Raw genomic sequence first — 27004 nt, forward strand, 5'->3', positions numbered from 1 at the left:
AAAGACAAGGCCATTTCCTAACCCCTGTTGATCTAACTAATGTGAATTAAACATCTGCGATCCTAGCTCCATGAAACAAGCCTTTGATAAGTTGGGTCACTCTTATGGTGCCATGTTTTCCCAGAGTAAATCATCTCTGATACCAAACTTTTTTTCCCCTCCCAGAGCAGTTTAATGATTTTGGGAGATGTAATGGTGTCAAATAAACATTCCATCATCTGGAATCCAATGAAGTGGTTCAACCACATCGGAAACGACCACAGCAAGAGTGAGTTGAGGAGGGGAGTGAATTTGTCCAATTTGCAATAACATTCACCACGTGTCATTTTTCTTACAGACAGGCCAGAATGGGGTGTTTTTGGGGGGCACGGCGGGTCTTATCACAGTCCCTCATAGAGGAGGGTATCAATCACTTCCCCGATCTCCTTATAGCCCCCTGGCACCCGATCCAGGTGGGTGCAGACTACCTGGGAGGGAGGGGCAATGACAAGAGGAGTCCACCTGGCTGCCCCGACAACAATGGTTGGCGGGAGACCCTCAAATATAAACTGCCCCTTGAGTACATTCATTCCGAGAATGTGGGGGGGTTGGGGTCTCATTGTGACATCATAGCGAGAGAGTAAATATTGGGAGATTGCCATGGTTTCACTTGTCTTTCTGTATTATTGTGTAACAATAAACCCATTGATGACATCACACAGCCAGCAAACCCAGTTGCTGAGACTGCAGTCGTGTTCATTGTGAGGGTTGAACGTGGTGCGAGCGCGTGGCACAGTCTTTGCCGAATACCAGGGCTTTTTGGCCAAGTGAGGCTCACGGTGGTGACGTATTTGAATTACTACATCACACGTCACTGGAAACACCTCGCGTGTGACTTGCAGGAGAATGGGCAATGCCTTGTGCTGTCTACGAGTGGCACGAGTGGCTGGGGAAGAGGAGCAGAGTAGGAGATCCCTCACTCCTCGGAAAAGAATGACGTGCAACTGCTGCAAGAAGATCAGAGGCAGGTGGTTTCATTCCCGAGTTGCTGCGGAGGAATCGTCAGACTTCAATGTCGACCGCAGGGAAGAAAACACGCAGCAGGTACTCTCGGTCACGTGTGAACCCTTCTATGAGGCAATGTCGAAATGAACATAAGTTGTACTGTGTGCACAAGGTTCATTACTCACGTAAACATCAGACACTCATCCTATAAGGAGAGTTTGGTGTTTCGCAGCTAATTATCTCCAATTCAGTGTTAGTAAATCATTTATGCTTTGTCTTATCTTTTTCCAAAGCATCTACAGATTGGGTGCTTCATTTATTCTGAAACTTAAACAAGGTCTTCAACAAGTGAATCCTACTTGGAATTTATACATTCCTACTTAATAAATGGGTCCAGATAGTCTTATTTTTGTAAATTAAAATGAAAAACATTCTCTTTCCTTTCACAGCACAAAGGATCCCCAAGGTTTAAAGTGTAAATGATAAAACTGGAATTACTGGATATTTCAATAAGAACAGAAAAGGCTGGAAACTCCCAGCAAGTCAGGAGGTGACCAACCTGCTGACTATTTCCAACATTTTCTGTTGTTACATTTGAAGTATAATTATTTTTAATATTTCTTCTGGGAACAATTGGCTGTCAAAGGCAGGAATTAAATACTCTTTATTGTTTTGGGGTAGGGAGAGTTTAGTGCTTTTTTTAGGAAGGAATATATGGGTTGGCACAACATCAAGGGCTGAAGGGCCTGTACTATGCTGCAGTGTTCTATGTTCTGTGTTTCTGCCGTGGTGATTTAAGAGTAAATATTAACCAAGGACCCCCAGAAGAATGTGCCCTTTCCTTTGGTTTCTGCCCTGGAATGAGATGAGATGAGAGACTGGAGTCCTGGTTTTGTGGCTGAAATCAAAACAAGAGTGTTCTTCGTAAAGATGCACCAAGAATCTGTGGTTTGCCTTTCATCAAATTCAAGTCAGAAACCTCAGCCTTGAGTGTATAGGTGTGAAATCTGAATGTCTCTGGGGATTGACCCTGTGCCATGTGTTCATTTGCAATGCCTTGGGCCAATCCTGAAAGGTGTTTTGCCTTGCTTTTTCCAGATACTTTTGTTCTGTTCACTGCCATGGTTCACATGACGCAGTGGATTTGAAAATAGTCATTAAGTTTTAACTGTGATTTTTACCTTCAAGACCACATGCTTGTTCTTGGTAAAATGTTTTTATTGAGTTGGAAGGTTGGAACAGTGTGGTGCATTATCAGGATATAAGGTTAATTGGGATAAGAGTGAAATGATGCTTTTGACAAGAATGGATTATGCAAACTGCAGAGATATTGTTACATTTAAGTGGTTGGATAAAATTAAGTATTTCGGGATAAATGTAGATGATAATTATAATCATTTATATGAGTTGAATTATAGACCATTATTACATTAAATTAAATAAGATTTAAATAGGTGGAAAGATTTACCGATAACTTTAATAGGGCGCTGTGTTGGCACAGTCTCTCATGGTGTATAACGCCACATGGCGGAGCAGCCATGGGAAGATGGCGCTGTCAAGGTTTTCTCCCTGCCTCAATTCACCTGCCCAGCGCACGCCTGGGGCAGCGATTCTGATATCACAATGCACGAGGTGACTGAGCTTAGGCTGCCCTTAAGAGGGCGCGGGCTGAATTTGAATAAAAACATCATTAATGGCTTTCAATGTGGTGGCTGAGTCTTTCTTGGTTGTGTCCAGCACGACAGTGTTTTAAAATGAATTTTTTCCCCCGTATTCAGTATTTTTGTCAATCAATTACATGTGGGATTCCTAAAAGGTTTTAAGGATTTCCATGTGCTGGGAAGATCTTTATTATGAAAAGGTAAATAGGCAAGAGTATCTATACAAAAATTGACTTGGAGTTTTATAATTACCACATTTTCAGGATTATTATGAAGCGGCACAATTCAAGTTTATTAATAGAATGGTTGGATCACAACAATCTTTACGTTGGGCTAAAATCCAAATGGCTCAGCTTCATGAACAAAGAATGCAACAGTTTATTTATAAATGGAATGCTCAACTTTTCCAAAATTATCCTTTACCGGTGTTAAAACATTTCATGGAAATATGGTATCGGACCAACGTTGCTATTGGTGCTGAGGGCAAAATTTCGGCTAAAACCCTTTGTATTAAAATAAGCTTTGTATTAAAATAAATCACGTATTCCTGAATATTTGGGAAAAGAAAGGTATTATCTTGGCCGAAGATTGTTATGAAGCTGGAAATTTTGTTTCATATCAGTGATAGAATGAAAAAATGGATCAGGTCCATGCTTAATAACTTTGTTACTAGATAATTCTGGACACAGTTTGAGATTACCTAGAAGGATGAGATTTGAATGTTTAATTATTGAAGGAGGGGAAATGGGATTGATTACACAAATGTATGCTTTATTACAAAATAAGATGCCTAAGTCGGATATTTATAAAGTGAGAAGTAAAAGGAAGGAGGATCTGTCGGTTTTAATTTCTCAGGATGATTGGATGACATTATGTGAGGACAGTGTGACTAAGCCAGTAAACGTTATATAAAGATTCGTTCATTATAATTTTATTCATCAACTTTACTTAACACCTGAGAAGTTGAAGAGGTATAGATTTATCTCTTTGGATATGTGTTTTCAATGTGGAGAATAGATAGGGTCTTTTTTACATTCAGTATGGTTATGTGATCAGGTGAAACCCTTTCTGAATGGAATTATGGAACTTTTGCAGGGGTTGTTTAAATTTAAGCTTTCATTAGAGCCGTTAGTATTTTTATTGGGACATATGAAGTAAAATGGAGTTTGGAAATGAAATTGGATACATTTCAAATTGCATTTATTCAGTTGGAATAGGCAGTAGCGAGAAAATGTAAAGCTATAACCTGGAAAGATGAAATTGAATTAAGTATTCAGAGATGGCAAATGGACTTGCAATCATGTATTCCATTGGAAAAGATAACTTACAATTTACGCCATCCGTCTACCATTTTTGTTAATGTGCGGGTCCCTCTGTGAAGTGTATGGGTCTAAATATGTCATGGTTGATTGGTGACATCAAACCCGACTATGATGGTTTGTTTCTTTAGTTTGAGGTTGTAGAGGATGGGAGGGAGCTAAGAGAGGGGGTGGGAGGGGGGTATATATGGGGGAAATTTTTGTATGTTAATATGATGTATTTTATTGTGGATTTTGAATTTGATTTTAAATAAAGTATACAAAAAGAAGGTTACTTTGTAGACCACATGCTAATAGTTCCTTTCATTGTTGTTCAATAACATCTGATCCTTTCCTGCTTCTAAACTGTATTTCTGTGAAATCTCCACACAGCGGCTTCTCTGTGCATTTCCGGCACTACCTGATCCAATGCACTAATTGATAAGGTGGTGTCTGCAACCTATCTTAAGCAAGGCTGAGACGACCACAGATCGCTAGTGATTGTTGTTTACTTTCAAGCAAAGTTGGCTCGGCCAAGGGTTCTTCTCAGATCTCTGAATGTGCAGTGTGACAAGAGTTTTAGAGGTAGCTTGGAATGAATTACTCGAGCAGCTTCCACACACACACATTTGAAAAGCCAGAATTTTAGCAGGATTATTGCATCCTGCTTTTTGCAAAGGAGCAACAAAGTATCCACATACAGCTTGCCTAGGAGAGCATGTGGCGTTAGCAGGCAGAGTTAGAACAGCTTTGCTCTCAGAGAGGGAGGGAGTGAGAGAGAAGGAGTCAGTGAAATCTGTTCCAGAGGGACAAGCTGCCAAACTTTGGAAGGCTGCCTGGTCAAAGGAGAAGACTGGTGGTCTGAAAGATGACCTGAAAGAAAAAGGATCATCCGGAGAACCCTGAAGGGGGAAAGTTCTGTCAGAAAGACTAATTAAGAAGAAATCAGTTGCAGATGCTCTGGAAATGGAATCTCTCTCTCTGAAAACCAGCAAGAGCCCTTCTGAGTGGTAACCATTTGTCTGTTAAACACCAAAGCTTGGTGAACTTTGTTAATGCTAATGTATGAGCACTGTTGCAAGAATTGCCTGCAACCAGGACTGTGATCCAAAGAACTTTTCTAATCTTCAATACACATTACACTCACCTGCACTTAGTATTTGAGGGCGGATTAAGTGGGTTAGGTAGGTTAAGTAATAAGTTAAAGTTCAATTCTGTTTTCATGTTCAAATAAAATTCTAAACTACTTTTGTTTAAATAACCCTGTGTTGTCGTGCATATCTATTGCTACTGGTTTTTGGGGTCATTTTTGTTAATGTGCGGGTCCCTTTAGGATTTGAACATTGCAGTTTCATGATTTATTAGTTGATTGGGATGTTTTTGCAGGCTATTTTTACAAGCTAACAGAAAGCTTGTGTCTGGAAAAACTGCAGCAATGGATGTTGATACATTTTTGTTACAACCATCACCTGCAGAACTGCAGAAGGTGAGAAAATAGGAACTGATGGCTATTTCTGAGGCATTGAAAATTGTTGAAGTTAAACATTGGATGAGAAAAGTACAAATGTAGAGGATTATAATAGTGAAATATTACATGTGAAGGAAAATTTGTTGAGGAAGACTCACAAAAGGACATTCCAGAATAATAGGCATTTTCAGAGAGCTCATGTGGACCAGATTAATAAACCTGTTCATAAGGTTAGGATGGAGCAGGATAGTAGGGCTGAAATAAAGTCTGGAGAAAATGTTCAGTAAAAAGATGAAGGAAAGGTAGGAAAGGACAGAACTTCTGTATTTATATGCCATTTGTGTAAGAAAGCTGGTCGTGTGACTGTCTAGTCTTGAAACAGAAAAGGTAAAAACAGGTTTAACCAGAACCATGTATACAGAAACAGTGGAATTTAAGGAGAGCAGAGGTGCATAACCTGATCAGTAGGTCATGGATGTTTTCAAGCCTTTTGTGTCAGAGGGCTTTGTCTCAGGTTCCAGTTAACATTCTTAGAGATACTGAGGCTGCTCAGTCATTGTTGTTAGAAACCGTTTTAACTGTGGATCAAAGGACAGACACAGAGGAGACAACTTTGATTAAAGGTGTTCGAGATGAGGTAGGGTCAATATTGCTTCACAAGGTTGTGCTAAATTCAGAATTAGTCAAAGGAACTGTTGTAGTAGGAGTTACCCATGCAAGGTGTCTCGTTTTTGCTGGGGAATGATTTGTCAGAGAATAAAGTTGGGTCAGTTTTAAGATTGACAAATTGGCCTAGTAAGGATGTGGTTAGAGAGGATGGTGAGATATATCCTGCATGTGCGGTAACTAGGTCTGTGACTAAGAAAATGATGACAGCTGAAGATGATCCAGTTGGGGGAGTCACGTGATGGAGTAGTGGCCGGTCAGGGAATTCCAGCCCTCTCCGGAAAAGTTTAAAAAAAACACACAAAACACAAAGGTACAAGATTAAAATTTAAAACAAAGTAAAAATAAAGGTGAGAAGAAAATGGCAGCGAAGAGAGAAAAGTCGAAAACAACGGGAAGAAGAGAAGAAGAAAGAACGTCGGAAGAAGAAGGTGAAGGCCTTACCTGTCCGAGGAGGCCCGCCGCGGAGAGAGAAGCCCGCTCCCTCTGGTCAGTGGAAGTCCCGGGCTCGGGACTACAAAAATGGCTCGCAGAGCCGAGTAAAAGTGCGCAACCGCGCAAGAAAAAAAACACACTGACGGGAGGGGGAAACAGCTGCGGAGTCGATCTCCACAGCTGAGAGAGACACCTGCAGCACAGCAGCTGGTGCAGAACAGAGACAATAATGACAACAAGAAAGAAGAAGGTAAAAAGAAAAGAAGGAAACAACAGATGGTCAATCCAGAGGAAGAAGAAGAAGAAGAACAGAAAGAAGTGGAAGAAGAAGAGAAAGGCAAGACAATGGATGTATCTTTTTTCAAAGAATATATGGAATCAGTGAAAGAATGGCAATTACAAGAATTTAATGAGATAAAAAGAAGAATTAAGAATGCAGAAGAAAAAATGAATAAAATAGAAATGGTCATATCAGAGATAGGAAAAAGAGTGGAGAATGTGGAAGAACGAGAAATAATCGTAGAAATGGAAGTAGAGGACAAAAGAGAAATTAGAAGAATCTAATAAAAAAGTTAAAGAGGCACACGAGCTGTAAGCTCAGAAGACAGATATAATGGAAAACTACATTAGAAGAAATAATATAAAGATAGTGGGCCTTAAGGAAGATGAAGAAGGCAAGAATATGAGAGAATTTATAAAAGATTGGATCCCCAGGGTCCTAGGAAGACCAGAATTACAGGAAGAAATTGAAATAGAGAGGGCACATAGAACATTAGCCCCGAAACCACAACCGCAGCAAAAACCAAGATCCATTTTAGTAAAATTTTTAAGATATACAAGAGAAAATATATTGGAGAAAGCAATGAAGAAAATAAGAGAAGACAAAAAGCCACTGGAATACAAAGGTCAAAAAATTTTTTTCTATCCAGACATAAGTTTTGATCTCCTGAAGAAGAGGAAGGAGTTCAATACAGCAAAAACGATCTTATGGAAAAAAGGATATAAATTTATGTTAAAGTACCCAGCGGTACTTAAAATAGTTATTCCAGGGCAACAAAACAGACTATTCTCGGATCCAGAGGAAGCACGAAAATTTGCAGAACAACTACAAAACAAGCAGAGAGATGAAGACATGTAATGAGAGTAAAAATGACCACGAACTATATGTATGTGTGTATATGGGTATATGTATGTATATATTTTATATATATATATATATATATATATATATATGTAGATGTGTATGTATGTGTGTGTATACATGAATGTATACGTATTTAGAGGAAAATATATAGAGTATAGATAAGAATTAATAAGGGAATGAAAGGGAATAGAGGGAATAAGGAGGGAATTAAAAGAGTGACCTTTGTTACATATGAAAATTGAAATCTTTTCCGGGGGGGGCTGGGTGGGGATGAGTTACGGTCACTGCAAAATCAGTTGACATTTGCGAGTGAATTCGCAAATCCAAATGGAGAGGGGAGATGTGTTTGCCCAACAAGGGATAAAGGGCAACGCAGGAGGGGGAGGGGAGAATGGGGTTAAAGAAGTTTTAAGTAGGAGAATAAGGAAAATGTTTGATGTTTTAGAAATGTTGTCTTATAAAGTGTTCAAAACAAGAAAACAGAAATGGATAAGAAGGAAAGGTGATGATGGAGAAACGGAAAGGGAAGATAAACAAAGTTTGAAATGGCTACGTTGAACTATATGACTTTAAATATTAACGGAATACATAACCAAATCAAAAGGAAGAAACTGCTAAATTTACTGAAAAAAGAAAAAATTGATATAACATTTGTGCAAGAAACACATTTAACTGAATTGGAGCACAAGAAATTAAAGAGAGATTGGGTAGGACATGTAACAGCAGCGTCGTATAATTCAAAAGCAAGAGGAGTAGCTATATTAATCAGTAAAAATGTACCAATTAAAATAGAAGAGGAAATAATAGATCCAGCAGGGAGATATGTAATGATAAAATGTCAGATATATTTGGAGTTTTGGTATCTACTCAATGTATATTCACCTAACGAAGAAGATCAAAAGTTTATGCAAGATATTTTTCTGAAGATAGCAGATACGCAAGGGAACATATTAATAGGAGGGGATTTCAACCTTAATTTGGATTCAAATATGGATAAAACTGGGAAAAAAATTAACAGAAAGAACAAAGTAACCAAATTTATAATTAAATCGATGCAAGAAATGCAACTTTTGGATATATGGAGGAAACAACACCCAAAGGAAAAGGAATATTCATATTATTCGGGTAGACATAAAACATACTCAAGAATAGACCTATTTCTGTTATCAGCTCGTAAGCAAGATAGAGTAAGAAAAACAGAATATAAAGCTAGAATATTATCGGACCATTCACCCTTGATATTGACAACAGAGTTAGAGGACATCCCTCCAAGAATGTATAGATGGAAATTAAACTCCATGCTACTTAAAAGGCAGGATTTTAGAGAATTCATTGAAAGACAAATTAAAATGTACTTTGAAATAAATACGGAATCAGTGAAAGATAAGTTTATACTATGGGATGCAATGAAAGCGTTCATTAGAGGGCAAATAATAAGTTATGTAGCCAAGATGAAGAAGGACTATAATCAGGAAACAGAGCAGTTGGAAAGGGAAATAGTAAATATAGAAAAAGAATTAGCAATGAAGGAAGATACAACTAAAAGAAGAGAATTGGCAGATCAAAAAATAAAATATGAAACACTACAAACATATAAGGTGGAGAAGAACATAATGAAGACAAAACAGAAATATTATGAACTAAGGGAAAAAACGCACAAAATCCTAGCATAGCAGCTTAAGACAGAACAAGCTAAGAAAATTGTATTGGCATCAAGGAAAAAAGACAAACAAATCACATATAATCCAACGGAGATCAATGAAAACTTTAGAGAATTCTATGAACAATTATACCAAACTAAAAACGAAGGGAAAGAAGGCAAAATAGATGAATTTTTAACTAAAATTGAACTACCAAAATCACAAATAGAGGAATAAAATAAATTAACAGAACCATTTGAAATAGTAGAAATACAAGAGATAATAAAAAAAAACTACCAAATAATAAAACACCAGGAGAGGATGAATTCCCAATAGAATTCTATAAAACATTTAAAGATTTATTAATTCCTCCCCTCCTGGAAGTAATCAACCAGATTGACAAAACACAAAACTTACCAGATTCATGTAAAACAGCAATAATTACAGTAATACCAAAGCAAGGGAAAGATCCACTCGCACCAGCATCATATCGACCAATATCATTACTTAACACAGATTATAAGATAATAGCTAAACTATTAGCAAACAGATTAGCAGATTATGTACCTAAAATGGTAAATCTAGACCAAACTGGATTTATTAAAAAAAGACGCACAACAGACAATATTTGTAAATTTATTAACTTAATTCATGCAGTAGAAGGGAGTAAAGCGCCAACAGTAGCAGTTGCTTTAGACGCAGAGAAGGCCTTTGAAATGAAAGGGGAGGGATTAGACGAAGGGGCCCGAGAAATGAAGGCAGTGTTAGGGAGACATGAGCAGGGAAATGATGAAGCGGAATTCCGTCGATGCCCGTGTGTGTGTATAGGAGGCTGGTCTTTAGTATTTTCCATCCTTTTCGTATTGATCCAAGACTGGGCAAGACCACGTGTTGCCCATGTGCATATTCCGATGAAATGGTGTGGAATGGCCCCTGTTTATAAACAGGCATCTTCCACTCAAGTGGTTTCACATCCTCCTCAATCCCAAGGGTTTGCAAATAGATGAGGGAATATGGAATTGCTGCCAGGAAAGTACAACACGTCTTCAAACTAACAGGATTTTGCAATTTGTAGGAAACAACAGAAGGTCACCTACAAAAACATAAGAAGACAGTAGGTGATCTTCTGAAATGGTTGGCAGTCGAGGGTCACTATGGAGTTCATATCACCGAAGACGAATTCTACGCATTAGGTGATGGTTTCCAGATGGAGGAAGAGGACGATGCGATGGGGTCATTTGCTGAGATGGGCGAAAGACTGAATGACCACCAGCAAGGCCTGAAGGTATGAACACTTCCAGGTGTTTTGGATAAGTGTATATTCGAACAATTGTAAAAATATTTTGGATTGGACTTTTCATCAGAACCTCTGATCAGTACAGATTTGATGAAAGGCGACTGACTAAATTTCATTTAAATAATGACTAACACAATTTCCAAATAATGTTGAATTGAATTTTGACGATCTTCTCCCAATCCTATTCAAAGATCTAGCAGATCCTCTTTCTAACTCAGTCCTACTTTCTGTTCTTTGCTCTGGCCCAGTCACGCAAGTGATGAGAGATGACGGGAATATGATTAACTCACTAATGAAGGGGCAGTGATTGACGATGGTCACAGAGGCCCTTCACTAACAATCTCACCATGGCAGCTTCTTAACAAAAACTCTTCACCTCAGTAATGCTGTATTCTCAGATAATGTGGATCTTGATGTTGTAAAGGGAAGAACCTCCTCCCCTATTTTGATAACTCCAGCACCCACTCATGTGATTAACTCTTTATAACCCATTGAATGGGCCATGCAAGCTATTCACAACCAAAAAGGGTTGAGGAAGCATACACCACCGGAATGAATTCTGGCGTAGCAACGTCACTGTTCGTCCACTCAACCAGGCCAGATCCTTGTGCAGATCTAGGGATTGGTTTGGAAAAGAGAGTGAGTAAGGCTACACCCCCTCACTACCACAATTTTCCTGTTGTTGAGGCAACTGTTGGTGACAGCAGGAGCAGAAAGACTCATCCCATGTTTCTCCAGGGGCTCCCTCAATTCTGATGTGTGGTAGCACCATTGTGCTAAATGGGATAGATTCAGAATAAATTGACAGCTGGAATCACAGTGGCCAAAAGGTACGATGGGCCTTTAACATTTTCAGCAGGAAAGTGTTACTTACCATCGTTAGTTCTCCCATTACAACCAAGACAAGTCATCACCATGGTTTAATAGGGAATGCAGATGCACATGAGGTGCCAGACTGATAATCTTACAACACTGGACAGTGGGCAGGCAATGCAGAAAAAAAAATAACATTCCAAAGACAGAATTAACCGCTGATGAAATTTGAGCTCTGTCGTCCTTCCGGCTGGGTCATGAACAGTAAACAGGAAAAGAGGGACCAACGGTCTCCTCATTCTCAGTGGTGGTAGGCCTCAGCTTCTGAATAACAATGTTGGGGTTAAGACACTTTCTAGCATGTTCCATCAGGTTCTTCCGACACCATCACAGAAATCACTTTCACCCTATTTGATTTACTTAGGAACACCAAGTGCAGCAGACAAATAGGACCAGACTCCATCACATTCGAAGTACTGGAGAAGTTCAGTCTAGATTTTTTTGCACCTCTTGTCACAGTTGATCCACTGACATCCTTCTGACAAAGTGACAAATTCTTCAGGTATCTGGTCCATCTACCAAAAGCAGGACAAAGCCATACTTTATTTAATCAGCTGCCCGATGGAAAGTGTGTCGCACACACTGTGACATAAAGTGGCATTGTTCACCAATAACCTGCATAATGGTACTTCAATTGGGTTTTGTCACATGACTCCAGGTCTCCTTCTCACTGTGGTCCTAACATGGACCAGCCACTTTGAGTACTGTGATAACTAAAACAGATCAGAGGCTACCTGTCAAGCAGTAGGTGGCGAACCTTTGCTCCGCACTTGACTGGATGAGCACAATTCCCAAAGGGCCCAAGGACCTCAACAGCAGAGCAAAGCAGTTGGCTTGATTAGCCCTCCATTCATTCTCTCCACTGAGGTAGTCCTGTATTCTATCAACGGAGTGAACGACATCTACTCGACTCCAAGAATATGTCCAAAGAGGAGCCTTCTGACATGGAGAGGGACGTGCATTAGGTCCGTAGGAACATTACTACCTGCTGATTCCCCTCCACACTCCTCTCCCTTCTAACTGGGAAAGATATTGCCGTTCGTTCAGTTTGGGCCCTGGCAGGGACACCTGCATCTTGAAGCACTAATGTGAAAATGATAATTACCCAGAATGTTTTCACTCAAATGGGGATAGATTTTCACGTTTGTCATTCCTTAATATGCAGTGCTCAAGTCAGATTTTCATCGTTAAAAAAGAGCAAAGATCTTTAAACATTTACCAATTGATGTTATCTTCTTTTCGTAAAGCATTGCTTAACATGTATGCAAATTATTGCCCTGTGTGTGCTTGACAGCCTGGTTTGTTTTGGAATAAGGCGACTTGAATAAAGTCTTGTCAAGTCCAAAGGAAGTTGAACCAAATGGTAAAGATAAATACAATAAAGTCACCGTTATGTCTCTGTGTGGGAGGCTTCTTAAATAGCAGAAGTAAAATCTCTTCTGCTATTTGAATCTTGCATCTTCTTAGAGATGCAAGATTCAAATAGCAGAAGAGATTTTACTTATTGATGCCTTCCACCATGCCAGGAAATGTTCATACTCACATAGACATGCACCCCACATTGGTGCACGACATTTACGACAGTGAGACGGGTGTGTTATCTCGTCAGGATCATGTGAACTCTTTTGTAACTTCCTAGGAATACACCCTTCTCACTGTGGTAACCGTCGTGCACTACTGGGGGGCACCTATACATGAGTATGAGTGTGAACAGTTTCCTGAGATGGTGGAAGGCATCAGTAAGTAAACTCCCTTCTGTTATTTGAATCTTGCATCTTTAAGTTATTTAAGAATCCTCCCAGGTAACACGGAGACAGAACATGTTGGCAGTGGTCGGTCTGAGAGAACAAGAATAAAACTATAAAATGGATTGGAAGTGACTGAAATCTGAAGGGGAAGAAGAGAAAAAGTACACCTGGAAATGAATGGCTGGTGCAACAGCAGTTCACCCAGTGATGGACGGGAGGCTGAAGACATGGTTGAATCGTTTAAAACGTTTCAGCAGATGTACAATTTAGCAGTGAAAAGCTATTTTAAAAATGCAACAGCGAGGAGAAGGTTAGTTCTATACATGTCTGGACAGGGGAGCCAGGCCGTGACTTATTTAATAGCTGAGAGCTTACGGGGTGGAGAAAAATGATCCAGAGCAGATATTTGCAAAGGTTGTTTCTCACCTTGAACTCAGCTCTAATCCTAGACTTGAATGCAATGAATTTCAAGGTTTTGTGTAAGAGACTGATGAGACTGTTACTAACTTCCTTACTACACCAAAAATTAATGCTGCAAAATGCAGATGGAAGGATATAGAGGAAAGATTAGCTGATCCACTAATATGCCCATCCTGAAGTGCAAAAGTCTCTTCTAGGGAAGGATAGCTTGAAATTGGCCAAAGACTCTGACACAGCCAGAGTCTTCAAAGCCACGAGGACGCAAATGAAATCCCTATCAATGCAGACCCACCCACAGCAAAGAGAAGGAAGGGTTGATGCTATAAAAAATACAATCAGAAAAGTGCCACCCCCAGGACCTGTAGGAAGGGCAGCGGACAACACCCCTCCGTGACCAAAATGATTGCCCCGCATACGGTTCTGAATGTGGAGCCTACGGCATAGCAAACCACTGGGCGAAGATGTGCAAGTCTGGCGTGAAGGAAACAGTGATACCAGTGAAGAAAAAAGACAAGAAGATCCACCATCTCTTAAAAATGTTGACACACTCATATACATAGACATCCACCCCACAGTTACTTCAGTGAGAAGGGTGCATTCTTACACAGTTACAAACTAGTTCACATTCTCCTGACTAGATCACAGTCACCTCTCGTTAGATTTCACGTGTTCTCTTTTACATCATGAAAGAATATTAAATCCCTGAATTGAAAGTTAAGGATGAGATCATTCAAATGACAAAAGTTTAATGTGCTTAAGTTTAAATAAAAGTAAGTCTGTTTGACAGGGAAGGGACTGTGTACAAATACTGAAGGAGAGGATTTATTTTCTTGTCAGTCAAATTAAATATGGAATATATTCTACTCCATCTCAGCAGGATTCATCCTTTGACACAAGCAAAGAATTGTAGATCAAGGTAGTTGATTAAACCTCCGAAAGCATAAAACCATTTAGATTTCTGGACTTGAAGTATGTTTCCTGTGTGTATTTAAGGGTGTTTTGGTACCCTGATTTTTAATAAATTGGGAAACTTGAATATTTTATTTCAATTGCAAATGCAATAAATAGAAACCTTACCTCCCCCAAGACAACTTGGAGCAATAAAAATGAACCTAGGATTGTTTCTTTTCTAGGAACATCGCCAAAAGTTGTCCCAGAAAGAGCAAGAGTTGGTTTTGGCCATAGAGGCAGCTCAGACTTTCCTGGAACAAAATGTCCAGGACCCTTTGCGAGACGAGGAAGTTGCACTGCAGCAGAACTTGAATGTCTTGATGGAGGAGTACGAATCCGCTTTATCAAGTGCAGATTCTCAATTAAACGTGATTGAGGATCTGCATCTAGAACTGCAGAAGTTCCGAAAAGGTGAGGGAAAGTATTCATTTATTTTCCAGATTACTATAAAATACTATTTACTGAGAGTTAAAAAGAATTCTAAGTAAGACAACTGAAAGCTACATGTGGTTTGGAATAACCCCAACTTGTAATTATTACAGGATCCTGTCAATGTGTCAAAGTCTATATAATCTGGTATTATTTGATCATTTTGATTATTTCACCATTATATTCCTTTAAACAGATAATGATGAATTTGAAACATTAATGATTCATTCAGAAAAGGAACTACAAAAAATAAAAGCTGAGGAATTTGACTCCACGTCATTGACATTCAAACTTAAGAAGCAGAAATTCCTCTTCAATGATCTTCAGTTTCTCAAAGGGGATCTAAGATACCTCAGACGATCTTGGAAAAGTCTCTTCGATGCTGCCTTTCTCTTTGAAATCAGGAATGCAATTGAAAGCTACAAGATCCCAATTGATCCTGATGCCATAAGCCAACGTGTGGAGGAGACGGTTGAAAGCGCCGATGCTCGCTTCAACGCACTTCGATCAGAAGTATGACATATCTCCTTTTTTTTGACTAATAGCATTTAAACTCCAATTTTACTTTAGATCAGTAACATGAGAGCATTTTGATAGACTGAGCAACTTGTGTAAGTTTTAGTCTTATAAGAGTGGCTCTGGAAAAGGTTTGCGGCTGTGATTAATAATACCCATGAAGAACAGGAACAATGATCAAATCTTTCCAGTATTGTGGAGCTCTCTTGGTGGCCAAACTCACTCGAGTTGGACAGAGACCACTGCAGAAAATAAGTCATGAACTCATTTCCTTTTAATAAAATCAAATGTCGAACAGATCATAATTGGTGAAGATTTTCCAGACTGGCCTCCCACGTGCATTTGTCACTGAACACGGTGTAATGTGTCCAATCCACAAAGGTCACCTCGCTGGCTCAGTATGTCCTAAACCCAAGGGTTAGGCTTGAATGGCATAACAGAAATGCAGAGTGTTCGGCTGGAACAAGCCCAGCCCCAAAAGAATTTCTGTCTAATCTTCACTGACACACTAAATTTGTGAAGGTTTTCAATGCTTCTGATATATTCCTGACCATCAGTTTATTTTGAAAGCAAACTCAAAATATTAATTAAAAGATTTATTGACATAACAAGAAAATGGAACAGTACGGCAGGGTAACAGGCATTTCACCTTTGGTGAGGAGTGAACATTGCCTTTTTGTCTGTGACCCTCAAAAAACTTGATGCAGGGAACAAAAAAATGATAGTTGGCATAAGTAATGGACCAGTAATGTATCGCTTGACCCATTTTGGATCGATTGGACACTCGATATTTGATCGCATCACAAAATCGTACATTTTAAAAATCCACATACTCATTCATTTCTTTCACTCTATAGTGCATTGGACTTGGAATCCGTCTTAGCACCAAGGTATTTGAACAATGGCAAGAGAAGGCAGATGAGCTGCGTTTGTGGCTAGAGAGAGTAGAAAGAGAAAGACGAATGGTTCAGCTGGAGGCCATCCCTAATCCAGAAATCTTGCAGCAAGAACTTGAAAATATCATGGTAAATTAAAGTTGTTATTTCATAAATCACTGTGTAATGTTGCTTATTCTAATTTACGAGTAGAATGATGAATGCTTTGAAATAATGATAATGTGCACATCCAATAACAGTGGTTAAGGCCACATGGGAGGTTGTAAGTTTGGCACCTGAAATAGGAAGTTGAGCTCCATTCATTCCAACTTGATCAGGTTTTAATGGGAGCCTGATGAAGATCCAACAGCCAATTTGTTTCCAGATGGTGGGGGCGAGATTGGAAACTGTAACAAAGAAGCCAAACAGTTCTGCTCTCATTGTGTGTCTATTTTCAGTATGGGTTTCCTCAGACCTTATCCATGTTTAATGGGGGCCTAAGAAAATGGTGGCAGAATTTTGGACGACCTCCAAGATTATAACAGCAGAGCAAAAAATCTCAGCAAATCATTAATGGGATCATCAGGTGCAGAGACGATAACTCCATAGATGGGGGTTTCAGGAACAGGTGAAGGGGGGTGGGAGGAAAGTGGTGATTTGGAGCACATTTGGAGGTAAGATTTGTTTGCAAAGTGGCAGAGATTGATTTATTCCAAAGAAGTATTCGAACCATAGAACCTTACAATATTACAGAACAGAAACAGGCCCCTTTGGCCCTTCTTGTCTGTTCCGAACCCTTTTTCTGCCGAGGCCCTCTGACGCACCTAGTCCATAGCCCTCCATACCTCTCCCATCCATGTACCAGTCCAAATTCTTTTCAAATTAAAAATTGAGCCCACAGTCACCACTTCAACGGACAGCTTGTTCCACTCTCCCACCTCTTCACTCTGTGTGAAGACGTTCTCCCTCATGTTCCCCCTAAATTTATCCCCTTCACCCTTATCCCATGTCCTCTGGTTTGTATTTCACTTGCTCTCAGTGGAACAAGCCTACCTATATTTACTCTGTCCTCCACATCATTTTAAATCTCTCTCTCAATTCTTCCCTCATTCTACACTCCAGGGAATAAAATCATAACCTGTTTAACCTTTTCCTACAACTCTGCTCCTGACGTCCAGGCCACATCCAAGTCAATCTCTGCACAATTGCCATCCTTCCTGCAGTTAGGTGATCCAAACTGCACACAATAATCCAAATTGTGTCTCACCAATGAAAATTATACTTTATCCTTTGATTGATCAAGGTCAATGTGCCAAAAGTTCTCTTTGCAACCCTATCCACATGTGACACCATTTTCAGAGAATGAGGTGTCTGTATTCCCAGATCCGTCTGTTCTATCATACTCCTCACTGCCCGACTGGTTACCATGTATGTCCTTTCTTGGCTTGTCCTTCCAAAATGCAACACCTCACACTCATCTGCATTAAATTCCATTTGTCAGCCCATGTTTCCAGCTGGTCCTGATCCCTCTTCAAGCTTTGAAAACCTTCTTTAGTGTCCACAACACCTGCAAGCTTACTCATCCAATTTACCCCATTATCATCCACATAGCCTTCCTGGTTTCTTTCTTGAGGTTTTTTCTTGCATTTTCTATACTCTTCAAGCACCTCATTTGCTCTGTGATGTCTATACCTGCTGCACACCTCTCTTCTTCCAAACCAGATTCCTAAGCCTGCTAATCTTGACAGGAACATGCAAAGTCTGTACTCTCCAAATTTCACCTTTGTAGGTCTTCCACTCACCCCGCACATACTTTTCCAGGTCAACACCTTCTCATTCCTTTCTAATTTCCTCAAATTGGCCTTTCTCCAATTTAAAATCTCAACCCGAGTCCCAGACCTATCCTTTTCTATCATTAACAAAACTAATGGCATCATGTTGACTGGAGTTGATGTTTGAGGAATTGGAATTTGCATCAGAAAGACAAATCAGAAAGTTTTGCTTTATTGAGGTGGAGGGCATTTCTGGTCTTGCAGTCAGAGAAAAATCGGACCATTTATTGCAATAATGGCCTGGGATTGATGGTCATGGAGAAAAGCTGTGGGCCATTAAGTGCTCGAGAGAATAGGAGTTGCAAACGGGTCAGATTGCTGAGGGAGAACACATATTTACCTTTGAAGGATGATGGATTGGGGAGAGGGGTCATCTGGAGTAAAAGTAGACAGGGAGAAAAACGCTAATGCAGAATAACCCTCTGCAGCCAAATCTATGTCCATTAGTGGTGAAAAGCCAAATGAGTTCTTCAGCATTATTTTATCAATGCTGATGTAAATCTAAGCATCAGAACATTTTTAAATATTTTCTTGTGACCTTGATGGTTTGCAAGGGGACTTCAGGGCCGGTCAAGAGATGTAGACAAGATAAAGATGATGAGCTCAACAGCATCAGAAAATGCTCAAACATCAGGCGTATTAAATACCTCGAAGCATTAATGAGTAATGAGTAATGATCAATAGAAAGTTTGATCTGGTTGTTTGAGAAAATTCCAATATCCTGTGGTTATTGGGTCCTTGAAAATGTTCGCCTCCTCACCCCAAAGCAGGCCAGAGAGTTGTTGGTATTTATGATAATTTATAGAATCGCCTTCACAGGCTGTTTATCTCCTTGACCCAAAGACAATATCGAAATTAACCAAGGCATCGGCAAATCTAAGATATACAGAAATAAATATTAATTTTATTGTGAATGAGTCATTGTGTCATTTTGAAATCACAGGTTCTTCAGGGAGAAATTTCTGAACATGAAGATGGTGTCGAAAAGTTACAGGAGGCAGCAAAGTGCCTGCTGAATTTGAGCAATGACGTTGTTCCAAATATAGTCCAGCTTCGAAAGACCACAGGTACCATTTCAACATTTGATGTTTAGATCATAAGGTGGTTCTCTAATTCCAACAAATACAAGTGATGCTTCCAGCTGGTAAATTAGACATTTTCAAATTGTGCAAATTACCAGTGGGGACCCACCAACCTCTTTGAACCATTCTAAAATATTTCTTGCAATTGATTGGATTTCAAATGTTGAATCATCTTTACCTAGCACGTCATAAATAGGCTATCATTTCATAAACAGCTCTGAAAATGACCATTTACTAAAGAACTGTGCACACTTCAATGTTTGAATAAAATGCAGTATTTAAGAAAGTTCAATCGAACTTTCTCCACTGAATTGTGGTCAGTGATTCAGACTCGTAGGCCAGAATCGCAATAGTATTGCAAAATGTGTGTTTATTGAATGAAATTTCTGCTCGAGTGGTGCATCTTAGAAGTGTTGGGTCTTATAAAATTGTTGCATTAAAGGTACTGAATTGAGAACCATATTTGGAGCGTTGGAAATGAAAATGGCGGCAAATGGGAATTCTTGCAGTGAATTCGTTGAAAGTGATGCTCTGCGATTATTTAATAAAGCAGCCAGGCTCCAGTCATGCATACTTGTCCGTGGCTCATCAATTAAAGAGAAGATTGAATGATTGGAAACCAGACAACTTCCAATCATAGAAACAAGACTGGAAATAGGAAACATATGTTAAAATATGCCAGCAAGGCGGTGAAGTCACGAGCTCCATCGAAATGTTAATGTTGCTTTTCTTTTTTCCAGATGCTCTATCAGCTCATTTATTTTTATACATTTTTGTTTCCTTTCCTAAACCTCAGAAATTCTATATTTTCCGTTTGTCTTGTTGATCAGTTATTAATAGAAATAGAGGGTATGTAGAAATGGTAGAAGGTTAAGCAGCGGCCATTTACCAAGTGTGAACATCTGGCAAACATGCAGCCAAGGAAGTGTTTAGGGCTGTGATGTCTCAAAGACCCCCCAATGAGAGGGGATTTCTCATGCTGTGCTGGGAGGGCACTGAAGATCCATGCATCTGAGCACCTGAAGGGCGGGATACAGTTCTGGTGAGAACGGTTGCAGCTGCTCTCAGAGTCTTCTCTATTCAGCAGGGTATTCTTTGTTGTTCCTGCTCCTCCCCGGCCCCAGCTCCCCCCCACTTCACCTGCTCCTCTCGATGAGTAAAAGGCCTTGAAGTCAACATGTTTTCAACAGAGTTGCACAACTGTCCCTCTCTTTCTCTCTCCATTTTCTTTTGCAAATGTCCCTTCCTTTTCACTGTTCTTCATTTCACTTGTCTGCTATTTCACGTTGATTCCCTCCAAACTTTTTTCATTCCTTGCTCACCTTTTCTCTCGTCATCTTCTGTTCTGCATTGCTTTAAATATTACTAAACCCACAGTTCTCTCTCCAAACCAAAAAAATGTGTTTGTTGGGAAGAAAACACCAGAAACATGGTAAATCTTTGAAGACATTTTTAAATGTATGTGTAACAGAACCTTGTGTTCATTTTAGCTACCATCGAACAGAGATTCCAGCGTTTGCGTCAGGAAACATCAGAGCAGAAGAGGACGTTGGAACGGACAAATGTCCAAGTGGAAGATCTTGAAGGTTTACTTTTACCTGGCACTTCTCACCACTGCGATTTTGGAAATGTTTTATTTCTGGATTGATGAAGCAGGATCGTTGACCTAGTTGAGAAACATTGCTATTTTGCACACATAACTGGTCCCTAATAGCAATGCAGGATTGACCAGATGATGTTGATTGCAAGATAAATCTTGGCTGAGACAATTACAGTCCAGATACAGGACATCTCGGCCCCTCGAGTCCACACCGATTTAAGTGGGCTACTCTAGCCCCACTTACCCACTCCCTGTCCATAACCCTCCAATCCCCTCACATCCAGGCAGCTATCCAACTTGTTCTGAAATGACACAGGAAGTTACATCCCAGACCCTGGCACCAATCTGTTTCCTTAATCGTATCCACAGAATCCACAATTTGTCATCCTGACCATCGAATCCCCTATAACTATTACCCTCCTCTTCCTTTCCCTACCCTTTTGGGCAACAGAGGTTGACCTTGTGCCAGAGATACAGCCACTGATTCCTTCCCCAGCCTGAATGCTCCTCAAGGAGGTGTACCATTTGTTGAGTGCTTCAGTCACAGGTGCCCCCTCCTGTATCTGTCTCTTCCCTTTCCCCTCTCCTAACTGGAACCCACTGATCCTCCTCCTGTGGCCCTGTTGAGACCACCTGGCTATAGCTCCTATCTATGATGGCCTCACTCTCACTGACCAGGTCGAGGTCATTGAGCTGCAGCTCCAATTCCCTAACACGGTCCCTGAGATGCTGCAGCTCAGTACACCTAGTGCAATCGTGGATGTCCAGGAGGTCGAAGACTCCAGGACCTTTCACATCTGACACTGAAAAGAGCAAACTGCTCTCACACTCAACCCTTCTCTCTTCCCCCTCACCTTAGAAAGAGAAAATAACAAAAAAAATATAGTCTTACCTTAATCTAGATACACTCGACCTCAGCCTCTACTCGCTGAACCCTCTCGAGCCAAAGCCTCGAAACCCCACTCTTTCACCAGGCCACTACTCACTGGGCCACTCCTCGCTGGCCTCTCCTTTGCGTTTCCCTCCTTTTATCGGCCTTGACCAATTAAACCTGTCACTCTCAACTCGCTCCACCTCCGAACACTGCCCAAACTCTGGTCTCCGCCTCCTCCGACTCACTGCTCGAACCGACTAGGCCCGAGGCCGGGTAAAGAACAGAATTTATTGTACGATAGAATCTTGTATGTTCTTTAAAAACCATATAGGATGTGGTTTAAGGTCTCATCCAAAGCAATTGCATCCACTCATGCAATTTGATTTCACTACTTCCCCAATGTGCCATTTAGAAATGCACAGAATGACGTGGATGTTGCTTCTCTTCACCATCTGAAACAAGTAAATGGGTTCTTACTATTAAAGCTTCTGCCTCGCATGTTCGAAGTTTGAAAAAGATCAAAGCTGGTGCATAGTTTCATGCATCCACAAGTGTATAAAAAATGGGTTGTGGCAAATCATCGGCAATTATCCATGCCTGCTGCATCCAGGCATATTTGAAGATTGGAGCACGACTGCAACGCCATGTCAACTGTGGCGGATTAACTACCACTCCAGGCTGAGCTTTAGTAAAGCCCCCCTAACCTTGCCTCCCTGCCCCACTCTTTGCTGAATCGAATAAAGTGACATTAAGTTACTTTAAATAACATATTAGGGGTCTCCAAAGTGGTCGATATCGACCCTTGGTGAAGGGGTGGGGGGGTGGGTTGGAGAGGCAGCAGCGTGACCCAGATGTGTGGGGGGGGGGGTGAGACAGCAGCACCACTCACGTGGGCAAGGAGGGAGATAGACGGCAGCGCGACTCGGGTGGATTGGAGAATGGTAAATAGAGTCCCCTTGTTTAAAAAAGGTAATAGGGAGAATCTTGGGAATTAGGGTTAGTCTTACATTATTGGTGAGTAAACTAATGGAAGGGATTCTTAAGGATGGGATCTATGAAGATCTGGAGAAATACACTCTACTCAAGGATAGTCAGCATGTCTTTGTGAAGGCAAGCTTGGGCCTCACAAATCTAACTCAGTCTTTGGAGGAGGTTACAAAAGAAATTAATGAGGGTACGGTGATAGATGAGGTCTACGAGGATTTTAGCAAGGCGTCTGAGAAGGTCGGTCACAGGAGACTCCTTCGGAAAGTCCTGAGTCATGGGATGAGCGAAAAATTACCTGCATGAAATAAAAGCTGTCATGTCGGAAGAAAGCAGAGTGTCGTAGTGGAATGAAAGTATTCTGCCTGGAGGTTGGTGCCGCAGGGATCTGTTCTGCGACCCGTGCTCTTTGTGATTTTCATGTCACCTGGATGAAGAGGCGGATGGATAGGTCAGTAAGTTTGCGGATGTCACGGAGGTTGGTTTGGAGGAGTTGTGGATGGAGATGAAGGCTGTTAAAGGTTACAAAATGATGAAGGTGGGATGCAGAGTTAGGCAGAAAAGTGGTGGATGGATTTCAATCCAGATAACTGAGAGTTGATGCATTTTGGAAGGACAAACCAGAAGGCTGAGTCCAGAGTTAATGGTCAGTTACTTAAGAGTGTGGATGAACAGAGGAACCTTGGGTTGCAAATCTACACATTTCTCAAGGTTGCCGCACAGTTTGATAGGAGAGTGAAGAAGGATTATGGTGTGCTGAGATTCCTTCATAGGTGGTTTGAATTCAGGAGTAGAGTTGTCATGTTGCAAATCTATAAATCTTTGGTATGACTCACTTAGAATATTATGTTCAGTTCTGGTCACCTCATTATAGGAAGGAGAGGGGACAGAGGAGATTTACCAGGATGCTGCCTGGATTGGGAAACAATTCTCATGAGGCAAGGTTCACAGAGCTGGAGTGTAGAAGGATTAGAGGAGACTTGATAGAGGTCTACAAGATCTTCGACATCCTCCCGTGAATTCAGGGACCAGAACACTACGTAATATTCCAAATGCGGCGAACCAAAATTTTATACAGCTGTAACTTGACTCACCAACTTTTACACTCAGTTCCCCAAATCATGAAGTCCAGCAGGCTGGATGTTTTTTTACCATCCTCTCCACCATGTTGTCTCTTTCAGGGTGCAGAGAGCGTTCAGCTCAAAATCCTTCTCTCCATCAATGCTAGAAAGGATATATTGTAGACTTTCCCTTGCATTTGACCTCCCCCCCTCCCAAATCCAGCACCTCACTCAGGGGAGGGAGAGGGGAAGAGGAGGGAGAGGGGAAGGAGAGGGAGAGGAAAAGAGAGGGAGGGAGTGTTGTCGAGGAAGGGGGAGGGATATAGTGAGAGGGTGAAGGGAAGAGGAAAAAGAGAGAGAGTGGGGAAGGAGAGGGAGGGAGAGTTGTCAAGGAAGGCGGTGGGATAGAGGGAGAGAGGGTGAGTGGAAGAGGAGGAGAGGGAAAGGGGAAGGAGAGAGGAAGAAATGTCGAGGAAGGGGGGAAGGATACAGGGAGAGTTTGAGGAGAAGGAGAGGAAGTGGAGAAGGAGAGGGAGAGAAAAGGATAGGGAGGAAGAGTTGTAAAGGAAGGGGGAGGAATATAGGGAGAGGGTGAGGGGCATAAGAGAGGGGAAGGAGAGAGAGAAGAATGGAGTGGGAGGTAGACTTGTCGAAGAAGGGGGTGGGTTAGAGGGGAAGAGGAGAGGGAGAGGCAGGGAGAGTTGTCAAAGAAGGGAAGGGATAGGGGAAGTGGAAGAGGAGAAGTCGATGGATAGGGGAAAGAGAGGAAGAGGAAAGAAGAGGGAGGGAGAGTTGTCGAGGAAGGGTAAGGAATATAGGGAGAGGGTGAGGGGAAGGAGAAGGAGAAGGGAAAGAGGATGAGGGATAATTGTCAAGGAAGGCAGAGGGTTATAGGGAGATTGTGAGGGGAAGGGAAGGAGAGGGAGGGAGGGAGAGTTATCGAGGAAGGGGAGGGATATAGGGAGAGAGTGGGGGAGGAGAAGAAGATGGAAAGTGGAAGGAATGGGAGAGGGAGGGAGAGTTGTCGAGGAAGGGGAGGGATAGTGGGAGGGTGAGAAGAAAGAGAGGGAGAGAGGAAGGAGATGGAGAGGGAGGGAAACTTGTCGAGGAATGGGGAAGGATATAGGGAAGAGTGTGAGGGTAAGAGGAGAAGGAGAGCGATAAGAGATGGAGAGGGAGAGGAAAGGAGAGAGGGAGAGTTGGTGAGGAAGGGGGAGCGATATAGGCTGAGGGTGAGGGGAAGAGGAGGAGAGGGAAAGGAGAGGGAGAGGAAAGGAGAGTGAGGGAGAGTTTTCGAGGAAGGGGGAGTAATGGGGTGAGGGTGAGGAGGGGAAGGAGAGGGAGGGGAAGGAGGGGGAAAGGGAGAGGGAGGGAGAGTTGTTGAGGAAGGGATAGGGATTTTGGGAGAGGGTGAGGGGAAGAGGAGGAGAGGGAGAGTTTTTGAGGAATGGGAGGGATATAGGGAGAGAGTGAGGGCAGGAGGAGAGGGAGAGGGGAAGGAGAGGGAGAGGGGAAAGAGGAGGAAAGGGAGGGAAATTTTTTGAGGGGAGGGATTTTGGGAGAGGGTGAGGGGGAGAGGGAGAGGAAAGTAGAGGGAGGGAGAGTTGTTGAGGAAAGGGGAGTGATAGAGGGAGAGGGTGAGGGGAAAAGGAGAGGGAGAGGAAAGGAGAGTTTTTGAGGATGGGGAGGGATATTCGTAGAGAGTGAGAGTTAGAGGGGAAGGAGAGGGAGGGAGAGGGAGGAAGAGTTGTCGACGAAGGGGGAGGGATAGAGGGATAGGGGATTAATGGGTTTCTATTGTCTCTGAATCTTTACGAAAAAGTGAAGATGATTTTGAGCTGAAGACCATTGGTCGTCTTCGCGTGATCTTCCTCAACTCTGTTCATCTCTTCCCTTGAATGACTTTTGTTTCCACTGCTTGTAGATTCGTGAAGCGCAGAAGGGAGGACAACAACTTGTGCTGGAAGTCGAGCTGGTAGCAGGACCAACTGTCAATAAGGCAGCCACACTTGGAAACACAATCAACATGTTCAGGTATTTCTACATCCAGTCCTGGAGAATCTCAACAAAGTTCAAGGAGATTTCTGCCAACACCTAAAAATTCGACAACTCCAAAAAAATGTAGTGAACAGATCCAACCTTTGTACACGTCATTCATCACCCACACCAAAGCCTTTAACTCTGCATCAAGGAAACAACTATAGGACACCCCTTCTAGTATTAGATGAACTGAAATGGAAGTACGGATCCTGAGGCTCTTCAACAAAGGCATATTGGCCACAGTCATGGTCAACATGAGTACTTGGGAGCCTTTTTGCATGAAGTGAAGAGTAAACAAGGATCTGTGTCAGGTCACTCGCCTGAGTGCTACTGGTACCATGTAACCCAGTACTACCTGTCGCATGGTCGAGTGGTCGGCGACTAAACCGGCTCCCCCATCAGGCTTGCCTGGTGAGGAGGGTGGCTAGACACCCTGCAGGATGAAAAACAAGACCTGTCAAAGGGTGGATGAACCATGGACAGAAAGGTCTGGCAAACCATCATCTGAGAGGGAACAGCAACCTTTGAAGCCAGCAGATGTGCAGAAATAGAAGAAGATGAGAGGAGAGGCCGTACCAACCCAAGCCTGATCTGCCATCTGGAACAACCTGTCCTGAATGCAGAAGAACTTTCAAAGGCAAGATTGAACACAGAAGCCACTTGATAGCAACGAGGAGGAGAACTTTCTGACAGACAGCGCAGAATTCAAACTGAGGTCCAGTCCTGACCACTGGCCATGTAAAGGCATTGCCCTAACCACTACATCAACCGTGACACCCTGCTCAGAGAAGCCGGCTGGAATCTCGAGCGTCTGGAGGAATCGATGTGTCAGGCAGCAGTGGGGAGGGGTCGGGGATCAGCGGCGGCAGTGGGGAGGACTCGGGGATCAGCGGCAGTTCCTACCACACCCCCACACACACAAACCCTGACGCACACGCCCCACACACACACACACATACACACTCGATTCTTTGAAAGATTTTATTTAATATTCTCAAATTACATAAAGAAAATCAAATACACATAAAATAACTGTAAACTACATCCCCTCCCCCTTACTAATACAATAAAAACCAAAAAAAGAAAAAAATAACCAAAATAAAGAAAAAAAAAACAACCTCTCCTC

At 41.6% G+C, this 27004-nt stretch overlaps 1 protein-coding gene across 2 annotated transcripts; it reads left to right on the forward strand.

Annotated features, from left to right (window-relative positions):
- The first annotated feature begins 712 nt into the window (after positions 1–712).
- LOC138759075 (microtubule-actin cross-linking factor 1-like) lies at positions 713–27004 on the forward strand. Of its 2 annotated transcripts, XM_069928943.1 has the most exons (8): positions 713–1083; positions 10372–10581; positions 14768–14996; positions 15211–15527; positions 16388–16555; positions 19181–19304; positions 20810–20905; positions 25763–27004. In XM_069928943.1, the coding sequence occupies exons 1-8, from the start codon at positions 886–888 to the stop codon at positions 25768–25770; spliced, it is 1350 nt and encodes a 449-aa protein (XP_069785044.1). In that variant the 5' UTR covers positions 713–885; the 3' UTR covers positions 25771–27004. The 2 variants fall into 2 exon arrangements, with proteins under 2 accessions (XP_069785044.1, XP_069785046.1); XM_069928945.1 differs by lacking the exon at positions 20810–20905.

The sequence above is a fragment of the Narcine bancroftii genome, chromosome 3 (genome assembly GCF_036971445.1).
Source record: "Narcine bancroftii isolate sNarBan1 chromosome 3, sNarBan1.hap1, whole genome shotgun sequence".
Classification (NCBI taxonomy): domain Eukaryota; kingdom Metazoa; phylum Chordata; class Chondrichthyes; order Torpediniformes; family Narcinidae; genus Narcine; species Narcine bancroftii.